Consider the following 19,834-nt stretch of genomic DNA (forward strand, 5'->3'; position numbering starts at 1 on the left):
ATCCAAATAATTTACTTAATGTACATCAATTATTCAATTAACTTGCTTTTCACACTGTTAAATTATGCTAGTTAAAAACAAGCTATAATACTTCTGTAACATGTGAACACTTTGTTTCTGCAGCATGAAGTTTTACTTAGGTGTTGAATTAAGAACTGTTGACAAAACTGAAACAGAGTTGAGAATAATTTTAAATGACAAAAAAAATTAAATATTTTAGAATGGTACTCTTCATACAGTCAGAGATTTAATAATTTCCATACAACCATGAGGTACAGGGATCACCTGCATTTCGGATGTGCATTTGAATTTTTTTTTACTGTATCTAACTGAAAATGAAGGTTATGCCAAATAAAACAATAACTGAATAAAGCAAATTATTTCAAATTGACAAAGCAGCCAAGTAAAAGAGAATAAAAATCAAGCAGCAACCAAAAAAGAGCAAGAACCTTTAGGTAACAGAGTATCAACAAATATAATTCCTTGATTTACTTTTGCACAGAGCATTTCAATCAGAACCTTGTTTTCTCACCAAGAGCAAAAATAGCAGTCAACTTGCTCTTTGGTTCAGATCTTAAGAAGCTATTTTAAGCTAATTTTCCATGCATTTTCTTCCTTTCTTTTTGTATTCATATTTTCAAATCTGTTACCTATTCTATTTTAAGCAAGGATAAAGTCTTCACAACATTCTGTAAGCTAATGACAATTCGTATATTTCCCAAAAATACATTTACTTCCCTCTATGATAAATCTATTTACCAGCCAAAGTTCATGGAATTTCACACCAGTGAAGACTGAAATCCCACTTAAGCTTCAACATTCAGTTGAAAGAATCACAATGTGAGCCCTTCTTTACAAACACAGATACTTATTTCAGATTTTGTACTAAGGTAAAAAATGGATACAGCTTACTTTTGAGTATGCTTGTAGCTGGTTGCCCATGACTTCTAGCCTTGATAGCAATCTATCTTCATCTATTAAAGCCTGCAATAGAATCAGAAAAATTGCAGAGAAAATGTAGCTTCAATGCAAGTTGCCCAAATAATTTATAAAACCCCAAACAATTCTCTGATTCAGATTGATAAATGTAAATACCATCAAAAATCCATTCAAATTCAGACTAACAACTGCATAATCTCCTGAAATGCAGAGTGCAAGCAAGTTTTATTTTACAGGGAAGAAACAGTTTATTTTTTAAAATCTAAATTTGTTTCATCTCCATTCTAAATACATGAGCAGTTATTTAGCAATGAAAAGTGATCATTTATATTTTACCTGTAACAGATTTGTGGTAATTTTTAGTTTAATGCCAAACTCTATTTCATATATATATATATAAATAAATATAGATATAGATTTATATATCTATATATATAGATATATAAATAAATATAGATATAGATTTATATATCTATATATCTATATATAGATATATATAAATAAATATATCTATATCTATCTATATATATATATAGATAGATATAGATAGTTAGTTATGAGGAACAGGGTCACACATAGGTCATATCAATCACATTTACAGAGACTCAGAGAGAGTGTTCATTTCGGAGTCACCAAGTCTACAATAATAAGATCATAATGGAACTGAAGTAGGTCTTAATTGATTCCAGGACAATGGATAAATACACACACACACACACGAGCATTGTTCTAACAGCTATGAAATTAAACAATTCTTCCTTGAGTGACATATGCTCAGGATTTACACTTAAACCTTTTGGACAGAGATGAGATCAGATGTTTTTATGGTTGTGAATTGATAATTTAAAGGAAGGAAAAATATCATCTTTTATGATTTGTTTTAGAAAAATGAAACTGAAACAGTGGTGGTGTCATGTCACTTGATTTCAGAGAAACCTATAACTGAAGGGAGAGACAGACATTTGGAAACCAGTCTGAAGAAATTGACCATCCTGTGAAAGACACAGAGGTGAAACTGTAGTCTCTGGAGAGAGAGGGAGATGCTATTCTGTACTGTATTATCCTTAGCATACGAGATACTCAGAATAAATGGCTTTAAAGTAAGACGACTTCGCTCTTGATTAAGAAAGAAACTATCATGAAGATCGCAGTTAAATAATCCAAACAAGATAGAGGGAAACTTGTGAAAACACTCGTATGAAAAATCTCTTTGAAAGACAACTCATCAAAAGACTCACGAGTTTAAAGAGATCTGAAGATATGATGTTTAAAAGTGCTTCATAATCACTTCTGAACTGCGATTTAAAAATCTTAAAGCAACACAAAATGTTTGATGCTGAAGGTTAAAATCAATTTTTCAGACTCAAGCTTAACTGTAATGGTTTGGATTTTGACACACACATATCTATATTTGCGCATAGTAGGAATCAAGTTAGAGTTAAGTAAGAAATGTTATTGATAGTTTAATAAAAACTATTATTTTGACTTTACCATTGTCTGATGAGTTTTCCATTGCTGTTCCTTTGTTAGTTCATAACAAAATTTGTTAGTTCGTAACATACCAAACACTGAAAGCACAGGAACTTATCTGGCACCATTACCACTGAATGAGAACTTTAAAAAAAAATTAGTCATACAGCACAGAAACAGGCACTTTCAGCCCACGAACTGTTGCCACACAAATACACCAACTAACTGACAAACCCTGTACATTTTTGCAATGTGGTAGGAAACCGGAGCACCTGAAGGAAAACCACCCAGTTATGGGGAAAATAGACAAACTCATTAGAGACAATTGGTCAAGTAGGAAAGAAATGCCTTAGACATGATGGTGGACTTGAAAAAGAAGGGACAAGAAGAACCTTACTCAATGTTGGAGGAAATTGAACAGACAGCTTAGAGACTTGTTCAATCTGGTGGAGTGAAAGGCGTAGTTCAGGAAATCGGAAGACATCGCAGGATAACTGATACAAGATGTCATTATCAGAACAGATGCAACTGAGGAAATGGTATGAAGTCCTTCAGGAAGTAAGGAAGGTGGAAGGAGATTTAGGCAAGATCACTTTGGGAGTCCTCAGGTTTGTAATGGACATTGGGTGTTGCTTATTCCACAATATGGAGAAACACAAGTTATGAAAGTCAAGTCAGAGTTGGACTAAGTAAACAGAGTGAAATTTAGCAAAAATGATGACAAGTTGGAGCTCTATGCAAGGTCATGGTGGCACCCATAAATCATCAATGAACCAGCAAAAATAGGTGAGGAAGGAGACACATGAAGCTTGGATTCAAGCAAAAAACAACCTGGTGAAGGAACTCAGTAGGTTGACGAGCTCTGAGAGAGAGAAAAGAAACTGTCTGAAACTTAATTTCAGGTTGAAACCCTTCATCAAGTCTTGTCTAGAAACGACGACAATTCTCTCTCCCTACAATGTTGCGAAGCATTTTCCTTTGTAGTAATTTATACATTTCAAAAATAAATGTATTTATATCTCCTTTAGTAATTAACAATTCTAAAGCAAATTGTCTGGGTAATTTTAAACTACTACCGAATTTATCAATTAAAAAAGCTTTAACTTGATAATAACAAAAAAAGTATTGCGAGGTACTTTTTCCTTCATTTGATTAAAAGAAATAAATTTCCCAGCCTCAAAACAATCCTCCACCTTTTTAATCCCTACTTAATTCCAAACCTTTAAAAACTGATTACCAACAGAAAATAGCAAGTTTATTCTGATATAAAGGTGCTTTAGATTAAATCATACCCTTTCCACCCATCTCATAATCAACTCTATTCCATAATTCAATTAAATGTTTATGTATCAGTGGATCTTTACCAATTAATAATTTTGAATTCCATTTATAAATAAATTCTTGTATATCCTCTTCACCAATTTTAGCTGATTCTATATTTACCCATACTCAAGGTTTATTGCCAAGCCAAAGAAAAGAAGACATTGAACTAATAAATTTTAATTAAACAGCTTTATAATAATTCTGAAAATCCGTAAGTTCTAAACCACCTACCCATAAATATTCGAGTATAATGCGAAAAAATTTTCCCCTCAAAAATAGGAGGGGGTGGGTCTCACATTAAACACAGGAGTAAAATTTAAAAATAAAAATTCTGCAACCTGCGACTTGGGCGGCCGGGCGGAGAGATGCCAGCGTGACTCAGGCGGGTGAGGGGAGAGGGGGTCGTGAGAGACTGCAGCGCGACTCGGGCGGCAAGACGCCAGCACAACTCAGGCGGATGAGGGGAGGTTGTGAGAGATGGCAGTGCGACTCAGGTGGGTGGGGGAGAGGGGGTCATGAGAGATGGAAGCGTGACTCGGGCGGTCGGGCGGAGAGACACCTGCGTGACTCAGGCGGGTGAGAGGAGAGGGGTCGTGACAGACAGCAGCATGACTCAGGCGGGTGAGGGGAGGGGAAGTCATATTATACACGAGGGTAAAATTTTCCCCCTTTTTCCCCTCAAAAAATGGGGGGGAGGGGTCGCATTATACATGAATATTTACTGTAATTCAAATTTCCAAGTTAATTTTTTCCAAAGATACTCTAGCCATTTTCCCTTTCCATAAACATTTCTAATAGCTAAATTATGATCCTCAAATTTTTTTTTTTTAAAGATTTTGGCAAGAAAAAGAGATTAAATCTTTGGAAAAATATTCATTTTATTATAATTTACTCATCTATTAAAGTTAGAGATAAATCATTCCATCTGTTTAAATCATCTTCATTTTTATAAAGTAATGGCAAATAATTTAAACAAACTATTCAATTTTTTTGTCAATTTTAATTCCTAAATAATTGGATTTTGTGTCCATTTAAAATAAGCAATTTGCTTACACCAATTATAATCCCCCTCAACTAACGGCATAATTTCACTTTTATAACCAGATATTTCTCCTTAATCTTCTAACTTCCTATATAATAAATGTAAAGATTGTTCAGGATCAGTTATATAAATTAAAACCATCAGCAAACATACTAATCTTATATTCCTCACTCTTCGCTTTAATTCCTTTAATATTACTCTCTTGTCTAATTACCAAAACAAATAGTGCTAGAGATAAATTACCACAAAGGAAAATGCCTAAATTAATATGCATAAATCAAAATTGAAATGGGAAATTGATTTGAATAGGAAAATAGATGAAAATGACTGGAGGAATTTATGTAAAGATAATATGATTAAACTTATTAATGTGAGATATAGGTTAGTTCAATATAATTTTTTACATCATTGTATTTAACCCCTCAAAAATTAAAAAGATTTAATTTAATGTCTTCAGATTTTTGTTTGGTTATGTTCTAAAGTTAAAACTGTTTGGTTACAAGTTAAATTATTTTTGGATAAAATATTGAAAGTTAAACTCCCATTTGATCCAATGTTGTTTTTATTGGGAGATATTAAAATGATGAGTTTAAAATTAAGATTAACTATGTATCAAATTGAATTTTTACGATTAACTCCAGCTGTATCTAAGAAATATTTGGCTATTTTAATTCTGATTTGGTGGCATGCTGAAATGAAATCTTGTATTCCTCTTGAAAAGATAACATAATTCACAGGATACATATCAATTTTTCCCCAAAACTATGGAGCCCATGTTTAAAAAAACTGTTGGTTTGAAGATGTGAACTCTCAATCTATTCTGGTGATGATTCTTAGTTCTCTAGCAACAAAGTTGAATGATCTATGATTGATTTTCTCCTTTCTTTTCTCCCTTTAAGAGGGTAAATGTAGGGGGAAGAGGGAAGGGGAGTAATGAGAAGGGAGAGGGAGTTTGGTTTTTTTAAAATATATTGCCACATGTTCTTTTATATATGTATTTTATTATAATTGGATGTAATTGTGGCTTTTGATTTTTAAATAAAGTATTCAAAAAAATGTTGCTCGGCATACCCAGTTAGTAGAGCAGACTTAACCTCAGATCTGAGCATCTGTCGTCTCTTGTGTCTCCAAAGCTTGATCACATGAAAGTTCCTACTGCTACATCTTTGATTTATTAAAAGTGAGTTACAAGGGCATGTATGGCCATGAAAAGGATAGTGATCATGAAGATTGTGCTGGTTGAGCTTCTCTTCGAGGAAGAATTTAAAGTCCATCAGATCATTCTAGTGTGGGAATGAGGTGCAGCGAGACTGGGCGTACATCATAAAAATTAGTTGTTTGGGACTAGAGAATAGGGAAGTGGGAAGTGTAAAAGTATTGCAAGCCATCAAGATTGTCACAAATATCTGTGGGAAGAGAACTGGTCAAGCAGAGAAAGAATAAAGTAAATATTGTCTGTTTCAATTGAGACCCCAGAACAATACCTCTGGCACTCTAACTCATGGCAATCAGTTTAAGGCCTATTTAAGTGTTTACATTTTCCGCAATAACCCTTCATGTGGCATCTTCAGAAATTCCTTTAGAAATTTCTTTCCTTCTCCTTTATCCAAGTTGGCAAATGAAACATTATTTCACCTTTCACATCTGCTGATTGCAAGTTTGGATTTCAGGTGACATCTCAGTAAAGTTAAGAAATTCAGATATTGAGAGGATAATGGCTTCAAATCAACATGAAATATAGGGGAGCAGTCTGTTTTTTTATTTATTTCAAAATTTTTTATGCTGAATTGAATCATACCTCTAACAATACTGTACTTTCAGTTCCTCAGGATTCAATCATAAACTAAATTAGTTATACTCCATATCCTAAAAATGAGCAACTTACTGAGCATCATATATTTTGAAAATACCTGCCAGCTACTGTCCGATGCTTCTTGAGTATTAGCTAGTAACCGTTGAAGGGTGGCTAACTTCTGTTCCAACATCTGTTCTCGGTGCAAGGCCTCCTGACATTTGAAAACAAATCAACAACACTTCAATATTGAAAATTGTACAATAACATTCATTAAAATTAATCTGACCATTAAAAAAGAAACTGAAAGAAAGAGAAAAGAGACCGGATGTGATAGGTAGGAGTTTTTCTGGTTTTGTCCATTCCAGAAAACTGAAACCTCTCACAATAAATCTATTTTCGACATTCAGCATCCCCATAACCTTTTCATAACCTTAACCCGGAAAACCAAAATATCCTAATTACCAATCCCTTCCCTCAGGAGGTTTTATTCCATTTCATTTATTCTGCTACTATTTTCAGCCTTTCAATAGCTAATTTCATCTCATGTGAATACTAATCATAAGAGCTCTGAGTATCTAATAATTTCACATTGTGCTCTTCTATTGTATGCATCTTTTCCCTTACACATCTGAGACGCATTGAAACATCATATTTTTCTTATCCTGTGCAACCCCTATTCTGGTTTCCTTTAATACCCATCTACATTTCCTAAAGCAACAGATCATCACTACCATTCTCTTCAAATGATTTGCGTGAATTGAAAACTCCTGTCATTTATCACATGGCCTTTCTTTGCATTTCTCTCAAATATCATCTCCAAATTCCATATAACATCCACTTTGCTGCACCACTAAATACAATGGAAAGGGTGTTGAAATTACAAATAGGTGCTTCAGTGAACAATATGAAAATAAACAAGCGACATTGATAGAATATTAAAGAGAGGCAGCCACCAGTGTGTTTTACCTGTAGATACTGAGAGAGCTGGAATAGTTCCTGAGAGTACATACTGGGAGAATTAGCAGCTACCTGGGGAAGTGAAGGAGACACTTGTTTAAAGTAAAGCATTCGAAGAGAGTGAGTAAATGTAAATGCAAAGACTAAGATTTTCAGAATTATTCTAATATTTTATTCAAAAGCGAATCACGAGCATTAAAAGACTCCAGTACATCAAATCCAGCTGTTCCTCACGTTATTACAATGAAGCTACTCTCTTTTATACATATAGCATTCAAATCCAATACAAGCTTAATGATTTTTTTTAAACCTTTACACTTAAATTGTTAGTAACTCATAATGCCAATCAGTATCTTTCAATGAAATACCTGAGCGATTTAACAGGGTATAAGTATTCCAAATGGGCGATGCAGCTACATGGCCTAATTTCCTTCTGGCAGACAGAGATAAAGCTGCTTCTAGTAAGACTCGAAGAGTGGCCTGTACATTTACATCAGTGAAAACTATCCCTGTTGAATAAAACCTTCTGTTCAGCAGAGAGTACCTGATGGTGAAATGCAGACTCTTCTACCTGCCCAGGGAATTCATCACCACGTTAATTACTGCAATTTACGTTCCACCATCAGCAAATGAAGGGGAAGTAATGAAGGTGCTTTATGGAACCATTTATGATACCTCACGCTGATGGTTGCATGATTGTATCTAGCGACTTTAAACACACCATCTTGAAAACTGTTCACCACCCGAGGAGAGAACACCCTATAATCAAGTGTACACCAACATCTCTAGTGCGTACAAGGCTGCCCCTTGCCCCTAACCTTGGACAGTTGGACCACATATCAGTCCTGTTAGCCCCAGCATATAGACCGCTGCCAAAACAAACAAAGCCAGTTCATAGGGAGATCAGGACATGGCCGGACTGCTATGAGACTACAGACTGGACTGTTTCAGGGAGGTACCCATCTACAACAAGCTCAGTGACTGGCTCCATTTGCAAGTGGATTGAGGGTGCCATGGAGCTCAAATGCTGCACAAACAGGATAGCCAGAAACTATGGTTGGACACAGAGGTTGCTGCACTTCTCAGAGCTTGTGTTGTGGCCTTCAGGACAGGAGACGTTTGCACTAAGATCAGTTAGGGCTGAACTCTCTCAGGCAATCCGTGTACACACAGAGGATTCATAGTCAGCTGTGCAACACTGGCGACACAAGGTACATGTGGCAAACTATCAAAACAATAACAGATTACAAGACAATCTTTTGAGTCAACAATGACACCTCCCTTCCAAACAGACCAATCATTGGTTTGACGAGAAAGAGAAAAACATGGTCTCCCCTGAAGAATTCTTGCATAGCCACGGCTGAGGTGGGGTATCAAGGGTGAACACACAAAGCAGTGGAACCAGACAACCTACCTCGTCAGGTACTGAAGGACTGTGAAGACCAACTGACTAAGATCATTACAGGGAGCTTCAGCACATCAATGTAGCAATCCATCATCCACGCAGATTACAAGGTAGCCATCGTAATCTTGAGTCCAAAGAGGGTGACAGTAACAGGCCTCAATGACTACTGCCCAGTAGCACTGGCCTCCACCATTATGAAATGCTGAGTGTCTGGTGGTGAAATGTATCAAATTGTACCTCACAGAGACAATGGACCCATTTCAATTTGCCAGAAGATGGAACCATTCCACTGACGACGCTAAAGCCTCATCTCTCCACTCCGTCCTTACCCATCTGGACAATTATGCCTCATATGCCAGGCTGCTATTCATCGACTTCAGCTCGGTGTTTAATACAATCATTCCTCAGAAGCTGGTGGAGAAGCTGTTTTCACTGGGACTCAACATCACCCTCTGTAACTGGATTTTGGACTTCCTATTGGAAAGTCTGCAGTCTGCCCAGGTTGGCAGCAGAACGTTGAGCACCATTACTCCGAGCACTGGTGCACCTCAGGGCCATGTTCTCAGTCCACTCCTGTGCATGCTACTGACCCACGACTGCAATGCCAGATTCAGGTCCAGAGTCATCAAGTTTGCAAATGGCACGACAGTAATTGGCCTCATCAGCAACAACAATGAGTTGCACAACAGAGAAGAGGTGGAAACTCTCGTGATCTGGTGGAAGAGTAACAACTCGATTCTCGGTGACGACAAGACAAAGAAGATTTTTGTGGACTTCAGGAGCATCAGGGCCAACTACCCTCCACTACACATTAGTTGCTTGGCAGTGGAGAGAGTGGAGCACACTAGGTTCCTTGGCATATACTTAAGAAGCGATCTATACAGGACGCACAACATCTCACTTGTCAGGAAGGCGCAACAGCAACTGCACTTCTTTAGAAGGCTGAAGCAGGCAAGGCTACCGGTCACCATCCTGGTCAGCCTTCTACAGGAGCTCTCTTGAGAGCATCCTGGGTGGATACATCACAGTGTTGCATCAGATCAAGGTTGGCATAGTGGTTAGTGCAACGCTGTTACAGCGCTAGCAATTGGAACCAGGGTTCGAATTCCACGCTATCTGTAAGGAATTTGTACGATCTCCCTGTGTCTGCATGGATTTCCTCAAGGTGCTCCAGTTTCCTCCCACTGTTTGAAACATACTGGGGGTTTTAGGTCAATTTGGCGTCACGGGCTCATGGGTCGAAAGGAGCTGTCACCGTGCTATTTGTCTAAATTTAAATAAAAGCGGCAGAGAGGATCACTGGGGTTTGTGCCCCTCCTCCCAAAAAAAAAGACACTATGATTTACTAGGAGCTTTGTTTAAGGAGAGCTTTAAATATCAGAAAGGACCTCTACCGCTATGCATGAAGCATATTCTGGCTACTCCCATCAGAAAGAGATTGCTGAATGACCGTTGAACTGCTCTGTTTAGTAAAAAATTTAATTTCATATATGTACTGTGTATATTTATTGCTTGTATGTGTCGTGTCTGTATGTGTGTTTGCACTGTTTTGCAATGTGGACTGGAAAACACTGTTTCATCAAGTTGTACTGAATGATAAATACATTTGATAAATAAACTAATTATAAACGAATCACTCACCTTTTCAATAGGAAGAGGGAGAGGAGCCTGAATAACACTGGAAGACAAAATGCATAACACAAAATAATACAGTAAAAATATCGAATCTCAAATATATTCCTATATTGCTAATCCTGGCGAATAGTATGCAATAGATAAACCCAAAAAATAAGAGTTAAAATTTTTTTTAAAATTACTGAACAACTGCATCTCTGCTCAAGGACCGCAAATACCATTTCCCCGAAGAAGTTGTCCTGCAGCAATTGTGAAGTCCTCAATAGCAGTCTAATGAGCTTTTTTGTCAAACTGTAGTTTTAGAAAGGAGCCAAGAAAAAACTTTTTTTTTTGGTTGCTTATACTACCCCATTTAATAACTTACTCTGCAAGGATCAGAGAACTTAAAGCTGTATGTATGCTTGCTTTTAGTTTAAGGATTAAACTATTAAGACTAGTTCCAAATGTTTTAATGCTAATCTATCTTGTGATCATTACAGCATACTGGGAATATTTGGCCACCTGCCCTACAGAGCTTGGTATGACAACTGCAACCAATTGCAGAACTATTAAGCAAAGCATCAAAATGCTGGGGGGTTTTTAAAAATTTTCTTTTCCTGTACTCTTATAAATGAACAAAGAAACAGAATAAGGGGAAGATCAGTTCTCTGGGAGAAACATCCTGCTTTTTGAATGGTCTCGGATTGAGTTTGTTGCTTAAAAGTCTGATGGTGGAGGGTTCCTGAACATAGTGGTATGAGCCTTGTGGCATCTATACTTCTTTCCTGATGGCAGCAGGGTGCTGTGGATCCATGCTCTCTGATAGCTTTATTCCATGTACATTTTCTTATTGTTTTGCCTATGATGCATCTACCATCTTTTGCAGGCTTTTCCACTCAGAATCAAGCCACGATTCAGCCGGTTAATAAACTTTGCACTACGCATCTGTAGAAGTTTGCCAAGGTTTACAATATCATTGCAAACTTCTGCAAACTCCTGAGAAAGTAGAGATGTTGACGCGTTTTATTCATGATTAGGTTTAGGAAAGGCCCTCTGAGATAGTAAACTTACAGGAATTTGCTCCCCTCTCCAGCTCTGATCCCCCAATAATCACTAGATCATACACCTTTGGTTTTCCCTTCCTTAAGTCCACAATCAGCTCCTTGGTTTTGGTGTGCGGTTGTTGTTAGTACACCATTCAGCCAAGTTTTCAATTTCCCTCCTGTATGCTGACTCATCACCCCTTTTTATACAACTTACTGCCGTGGTGTCATAAACAAATTTGTATATGGTATTATTGTCATACCAAGCTATGTAGGGCAGGTGGCCAAGAATGGGCCCTGTGGTGCCCCAGTAATGATGGAGATTGTGGAGATATTTTTATCAATCCTCACTGATTGTGGTCTGGAGGAGAGGAAATTCAGGAACCAATTACACAGTGGGGTACTGAGGCCCAGGTCTTGGGAGTTTGCTGATTAATTTTGATGGGATGCTGAATTCCAAACTGTAGAGCATCCTGATGCATGTGTCTTGCTGATCAAGTGTTCCAGGGCTTGTGCAGAGCTAGCGTGATGGCATCTGCCATACACCTGCTGCTGCGGTAGGCAAATTGGAACTGATCTACATCGCCACTCAGACAAGAGCTGATATGCTTCAACATCAGCTTCTCAGAACACTTCATCACTTTAAATAAAATATTTTAAATAAGAATACTTCATCACTGTGAATGTGAGCACCACTGGTCGGTAGTCATTTAGGCAGGTTACCACACCCTCTTGGGAACAGGTACGATTGAGGCCTGTTTGAAATAGATGCGTATCACGTTGAAACAGAGTGAGATGTTGAAGACATCCGTGAATATAATGGCCAGTTGGTCAGCACAGGTTTTCAGTCCTCAGCTGGGTACTCCTTCCAGACTGGATGCTTGCCTTGAATTCACTCTTCTGAAGGCAGCCTGCACATCATTCTTGGATATTAATACTAGGAGGATCATCAGAGAACATGGGGGTGTGCAATGTCTCTTCCATGTTCTGGGGGTCAAATCGAGCATGGAAGGCATTGAACTATCATCTGGGATTGAAGCTTTGCTGTCTCCTGCTGCACCTGATTTGGTTTTGGAGTAGGTTAGGTCATTTAGGCCCTGTCACAACTGTTGGATATCCTTTGTTGTTTCCATTCTTGTCCAGTATCTCCACATCACCCGTGAGATGGCTTTTCGCAAGTCGTACCTTCTCTGCAATGTTCTGCATTTCTGGACTTGCATGTCTGCAATCTGGCACTCAGAGGGCTTCTGGTTAGGGAAAACCCTGAACAATTTGATGGAAATAGACTCATCCACAGCTGTTACGATCTGTAACAACCTTGATGTAATCATTCAGATTCCCAGCTAAGTTCTTGAACACCACTGACTCAAGGCAGTCCTATGACCATTCTTCAGCCTCTTGCGACCACCTTCTGGAATTTCTGATCTCTGGAGCTTTTTTTTAGGCTGTCTGTAGGAAGGCAGAAGGAGGACAGCCAACTGATTTGACTTGCCAAAATGTAGTCAAAATCCCTCAAATATAGCTCTTCTCACGTGTAACTGGTTGATTCCCAGCTGATAGAGGAGTGTCACAGCACCTGGACTACCCTTAGTTCCATTGTAACTGGCCACTACAAACAGAATATTGGCTTTTCCACCAAGAAGCAGATTTATTTTGATGAGAATGACCAGAAGAGAACATCCAACTACAGAAAAGAATGTTACTGAAACTGGAGCGTTTAACTGCAACAAGGAGACTTTGGGGTAAGTTGGAACTGAGGCCTCAACATATTTCAAAGACAAATCTATGACTGCTCCATTAAAAAAAACCTGACAATTCTGTGGGATATAATAGTCGCTTAGATAAGACAGATGCATACAGTAAAATCTCTGGTATCTGGAATTCCAGCAACTGGCAACCCAACTAACGGGCCCCCCCAAAAATTGAAGAAATAAATAGATTTGTTTAAAATTAAAATAAATAAGAATTTTAATGAATGTTCAAAATTGTAAAAGCAAAGGTTCTCCCAAGCAGCGCACAACCCCTTGGTGAAGGTGGGAGCAAACGTTCAGCCAGCGGAGCACCCCGGTCGTGCCCCAACCGCAGCAACTGTTTGAATAAAGTTTCAATGAAGTTGTGTCTGAATAAAATGGTGGCGCCCAGGATAAGAGATGGCTGATGCTGGAGCGACTCTCCCAAAGTTTCTCTCTATCTCTGTCTTTATCTTCATTAGTATATTATCAAGTATATTTCTAAGGCTTTATCTGTGAACATGGGGGAGAGGGGGGTTAATTATGATGGAGTCATGGTTAGTTTAGTGCAATGATGCTACAGTGCCAGTGACTGGAGTTCAAATTTAAATTACGGGAATTACCTGATTCAAGTGATAATTAAGGAGTACAATACCGATTTTCTTTTCAAATTACTTTACATTTTGTACTGTCTTTTAAACTGTTTATTCTTAATATAGATGGATTAGTTAAGCATCATAAGTCTGTGTCTCAGGCAACCTGAAAATTCTTATATCCAGCATCCGCAATTCCTGTAGGTACCAGATACAGGGGATTTTACTGTACTATAGAAACACACAAGACATACACTTCTCAACTAATTGTTGATTTCAACTTAAAAATATGATATGTAAAGAAAATATTCATCTTGGATTTAAAATATGGTAATGAGATACTTCATTGAATGTCATGTCAACAATTTATTCATCTGAAATTTCAGTTAGTCCATCAAATTAGAGAGGTGCGATTTTACTTCAGGTGCCAAAAATTATTGAAAACATTAAATAATGATAATGCTAGGGCATCATATCTGATGAATATCTCTTAACTTTAAATATGGGTTTACAATACAAAATACAACTTCCTCAAAAAAAAAAGTATTTCTTTCCCCCACCCTTTAATTTAAAAAAAATTCTGTCCGGAACTGGAAGGCTACTTTGACCAGATAATGTTCAAGTATACCACTTCTCTAAAAACAGCAAGCATTGGTAATTAACTAATATTGCTTTGGGAACTTGCAACATCTTAAGAAAATAAAAATGCTATCATATTAGCATTATTTAATGGTTTCTTTTTGGAGGGGTGGGAAGCAGAAAACAAATTATTGCAGATACCTGAACATGGAAGTAAAAAGTCTTTAAAAATTTCTGCTCTATTTTCAGTTTGCTCTTCCCCAACAGCTCTATTAAATTATAAATAATGATATTACCAGTGCATATATAAAAAACCCACTAATTTATGGCCAGGCATATAGTCATACTCAACTGGAGGCACACTTACTCAGATCTCCGCTGGCCCTCCATGCCATCTGGCATAAACAGCTTGACAGTAGACACTATGCACCCATGTGTAACTAGGAAGAAACATAAAAAAAGACAGTGCATCAAACTAAATGTTAAAACCTCACCTGAAATATTCTAGGCAAAATATTATTTGATATTGCACCATCTTAAAATTGACAATGAAGTTAATTTTCCCTCAAGTAACGCCATTTGCAGTTGACACAATTTTGAAATTAAGTAACAGTTGTTTCCTCTTCATTATTACATTGCATTAGCTACAAAGACTTGTCATTTCCCCCCTTCCTGTCATGACAGCAGAGCAGCTAATTTTTGACCTGGGGGTGGGGGGAGAAGATGAAGCAGCAAAAGTTCAACAATAAAAAAAAAATGCCCAAGCACTTAAAGAATGAATGCAATTTGCACCAAATCCTGGTGGGTACAAGTTCAAGTTCATGGTCCAGTGATTGAACATATACAACCTGACAAAACAGTGCATTTCCAGACCATAGTGCACCTACACACAAATGGCATGTAAACATAGGCATCCAAAATAAATATACATAAAAATAATTTACAGGGTTCTAAAATTGTTCAATAGTCTCTGCCTGTGAGAAAAAGCAGTTTTCCAGCCAGGCAGTCCTAGTTTTTATGCTTCTGAACCGCTTCCTTGAAGGTGACGTCTCAAAGAGACTGCGGGCTGGATGACAACGAGACTCAATGATACTGAGCTCTCTTTAAGCACCGATCCTTGTAGATATTGTCGATAAAGGAAAGGGAGACTCCAGTGATCTTCTTAGCAGTTTTAATCACCCTCCATATTGACCTCCAATCTGTTGCTTTGCAGCTACCGTTCCACACTAATAATGTAGCCAGCCAGCAAGGATACTCTCTATTGTGCTGCTGTGCAATGTTGTTTGGATGGTGGCTGGTAGATTTGCCTTCCTCAACCTTCTTTGCAAGTTTAGGCATTGATGTACATCCAGGAAAGATTGTCCTTTAAATGGACGCCTTAATTTTCCTGAAGTCCACAATCATCTCCTTTGGTTTGTCTACTTTGGGACAAAGGTTGTTGTTCCTGCAGCACTGTACAAGCCTCTCAACCTCCTCTCCATCAGCAGACTCAACATCATGGCTGATCAGGCTAACTACCATTGTGTCACCCGCAAACTCAATGTTCTCGTTGAAGCTAAACTTGGCAGTACAGTTGTAAGTTAGTAGCGTGAACAGTAGTGGGCTGAGCACGCGGCCCTGAGGTGTGTTAGTGCTCCGTGTGATCAGGCTTAGAGTTTGGCTTCCAACCCATAGTGACTGGTCTTTCAATCAAGAAATCCAGGATCGAGTTGTAGAGAGGGGTACCAAGTCCCAGTGAGGACAGTTCATTCACTGAGGTATAAATTGATAAATGCCAAGCTGGTCAATGTGCAACAGCCTGGCGTATGAGGCATCATTCTCAAGGTGGATCCAAGATTGGATACTTTCTCTGGTACATCTGTAAAAATTGATGAGAGATCTTGGGGACATATCTCACGAACTTCAGAATCTATCACTGAAAATGTTTTGCTGGAGTTCCCAACTCAATACCATCACTTTTAAAAGTTTAAATTTAGAGATAGGGGCATAGTAATAGGCCCTTCTGGCAATGAGCCCATGCCGCCCAATTACACCCATGTGACCAATTAACTTACTAACCCATCTGACTTTGGAACACAGGAGGAAGCCAGAGCCCACAGAGGAAATCCATGCATACAAGAGGAGAAAGTACAAACTCTTTACAGATATTGCCAGATTTGAACCCGTCACACTGGTGCTGCAATAGAGTTGTGCTCACCATAACATTCAGCATTACCCCTCTAAAATAGTAAATCATTTCATTGTCAATAATACTTACAACCTAGAAGTGAAAAAATAATCGTTCCCATTTTTTTTTTTAAAAAAACAGATCATTGACATACATCATGAACGCATATGTCAACACTAAGTCCTGTGGGGCACCAGTGCACAAAGCCTCCAAATGTTCATGAACCACTACCCTTTTTTCCCCCACTTTTGCGGAGTTAATTTTAGATCCAGCTAGACAGTTTTCTTGCATTATAGAGGGATTTTGCAGTTCAATACAGTCTTGCATGTTGAACTGAGAATGTAAATTTTAAACTACTGACTAGAAGGCAGTTGTCTGCATTCCATTCTTTCTTGTTATCAGGTGGAGCTCCATGTTTGGTAAAGTACTATAGAGTAAAGGACACAACCCTGATTAACAAATCCCGAGAATTCTAAGGAATATGTACTTATATGGAACAGTCTGTTCTAATGATCTGGAGACCCAGGTGTCTGAAGGTATAAAATATATGATTTGTAAGCTAGGAGGGGACTTTCAGGTTGTGGGACTAGCTTCTTGCTGTAACTGAGTTATTAGACTTTGAAAAGTGATTAAAGTTTGTTTTTGTAACTGTATTCGTGTTTGCTTTAAAGCATCTTCAGGTCTACTTTAACAGAACCTTGTTCACTATTTTGGTAAATAAATATACTCAGATTTTCCTCATTACTTGCTGAAAAAAAAAATTTCAAAGACTGGCTTGTAATTTATCGGTTTCATCCCTTTCTATCTGCTGAAACAACTTAGAAGTCACTTTAGCAGTCTTTCAGTTCTCCAATACCAAGCCTGCATTCATAGTTGAGGTGCCTACTAAAAAACTCTAGAACAGGGTTGGCCAACCTTTTAATTTTTAATCTTTAATATAGACATACAGCACGGTAACAGGCCATTTCAGGCCATGTGTACGTATCAGGAGTGTAGGTTAATTGGGCGCCACGGACACATAGGCCAAAATGGCCTGTTATTGTGCTGTATGTCTTAATTAAAAATTTTAAATTAAAAAGGTTGGCCACCCCTGCTCTAGAGGTTTCCATTTTCCAGTGGTGCACTGTCCCAAGTCTCCACTTACTGCACGTCGGAAGCGTCTATTGTCAAGGCGGTTGGCGCATCCATTTGTGGATGGAGCGGCAAGGTTGCCTTCGCTAGGACATCTTTGGCCTGCTGGAGTGCTACCGTCATCTCCTTTGTCCACTCAAGTTCTTTGGCATCACTGGCCACGAGGTCGAAGAGGGGTTTCATAATATGAGCTGCAGAAGGTAGGAAGCGACCCCACAAATTCCTGAGTCCTTTGATGGTATCAGGCCTTGCGAATTTGAGGATGGCTTCCACCTTGTTTGGCAATAGAACAACACCCCAGCTACTGATCTGATGCCCCAAGAACTCGATAGAGAACTGCCCAAATTTGCATTTGGCAGGGTTCACGGTTAGCTCAAACTCCTATAGGCGGCGGCAGAGTAAACACAGATGTTGCAGTTCCTCTTTGTGGGAGTGGCTGGCGACGAGAATGTCATCCAAGTATACGAAAAGTAAGTCCATGCCACACCCTACTGCGCCAATTAGTCGCTGGACTGTTTGTGCCCAAAAGGCATTCTCAAAATTCAAAGAGGCCAAATGGTGTTATGATGGCAGTCATGAGCACATCTTCCAGGTTTACAGGTATTTGGTGGTACCCACAAACCAAATCAATTTTAGAAAATATCCTGGCCTCATGAAAATTAGCTGAAAAGTCCTATACATGGGGCACAGGGTAGCGGTCTGCAGTGGTAGCGTCATTGAGATGCCTGTAATCCCCACAAGGTCTCTAGCATCCCGTGGCTTTTGGAACCATATGTAGTGGGAAAGCCCATGGGCTATCAGACCTGCATATGATTCCAAGTTCTTCCATTTTGTGGAACTCTTGTTTTACAAGCTGCAACTTGTCAGGCAGCAGGTATCAGGCTCAGGCTTGTAGAGGAGGTTGTTAGGGGAGGATGTGGTGTGCGAAGCCATGTTTGGGCACGGCAGTGGAGAACTGGGAGTGACAATGTCTGTAAACTCCGCAAGAAGTTTGGTGAATTCGTTGTTCGAGTACTCCATGGTGTCCAGATGACTTTTCCGAGGTGGAAAGTCTGGAACATTGTGGTGTTCACCAACCAGTGCCCTTTTAAGACCACCAACAGTGAGTAGGCTCTTAGGAAGTCAGCACCCAGCAACAGCTGGGACACAGCAGCAAGAATGAACATCTATGTGAAATTATAGTCACCAAATTTCAGGGGTATAGTCTGTGTGTTGAACATACATATCGAACTGTTATTCATCGCAGTGAGTGCCAGACCTGCGCTCCTGGTATAGGTGTCAAAGCTTGAAGGAGGAAGGATACTAACCTCCACACCTTTGTCAAATCAAAGTTTGCGCTGGGTGAGTTCATCCCAGACATAGAGTAGGCTATTACGAAGGCCATCCGCCATAGCCATAGTCATGCTTGTCTGGGGGAACATGCAACCTTGTCGCCAGTACTCGTGGAGCATGGGCCTATGGGTGTTACACAGCACTAATTTCTGTGGGCCTTGCGCCTTGGTGTTCCGTGCATCACAGAATATCTGCATGGGCGGCTGCTGTTCGAGGGCTATCAAAGTCCTCGTCAGCCAACATGAGGCAGATGTCTTTTGGCACATGCTCTAAAAACAACTGCTTGAAGAGCAAACAAAGTCGAAGGCCGTCTACCACTGCCAACATGTCTTTTATTAACTCCGAAGGGGCACAGTCCCCCAGGCCATCGATATGGAGAAGCTGTGCATCTCGCTTGCGTCACAAGACCGTAAATCCGGAGAAGGAGGGCTTTTAAGGCTTCGTACTTGCCGAGAGCTGGTGGATCCAAAAGGAAATCCACTACTCGACTGGCCGTGTCCTGGTTGAAGACGCCTCCCACATGATAGTACTCAGTGGCATCCACTTCTATCTTGTGAATGTGGAACTGTGCCTCAGCCTGCCCAAACCAAACTTCAGGTTAAGTGGTCGAAAAGACAGGCAGTTTTTTTTTGAATATTTTATTTATATTTTCACACAAGCTTGTACAGCCATATACAATGTCATGCCAACAATGGCAGTTCACATTCAAATATA

The 19,834-nt window shown here is 39.0% G+C and overlaps 1 protein-coding gene across 10 annotated transcripts in view; it reads right to left on the reverse strand.

Annotated features, from left to right (window-relative positions):
* slmapa (sarcolemma associated protein a) overlaps positions 1 to 19,834 on the reverse strand; it is a 173,928-nt gene that overhangs the window by 109,525 nt on the left and 44,569 nt on the right. For all 10 annotated transcript variants that reach the window (XM_069939609.1, XM_069939605.1, XM_069939606.1 and 7 more), the window contains exons 3-7: positions 14,858 to 14,930; positions 10,573 to 10,609; positions 7,536 to 7,598; positions 6,685 to 6,780; positions 913 to 984 (exon numbers count right to left, since the gene is read on the reverse strand). In XM_069939609.1, the coding sequence (XP_069795710.1) occupies positions 913 to 984; positions 6,685 to 6,780; positions 7,536 to 7,598; positions 10,573 to 10,609; positions 14,858 to 14,930 (341 nt within the window). The remainder of the gene's footprint in view (positions 1 to 912; positions 985 to 6,684; positions 6,781 to 7,535; positions 7,599 to 10,572; positions 10,610 to 14,857; positions 14,931 to 19,834) is intronic.

The sequence above is a fragment of the Narcine bancroftii genome, chromosome 5 (assembly GCF_036971445.1).
Source record: "Narcine bancroftii isolate sNarBan1 chromosome 5, sNarBan1.hap1, whole genome shotgun sequence".
NCBI classification, from domain to species: Eukaryota; Metazoa; Chordata; class Chondrichthyes; order Torpediniformes; family Narcinidae; genus Narcine; species Narcine bancroftii.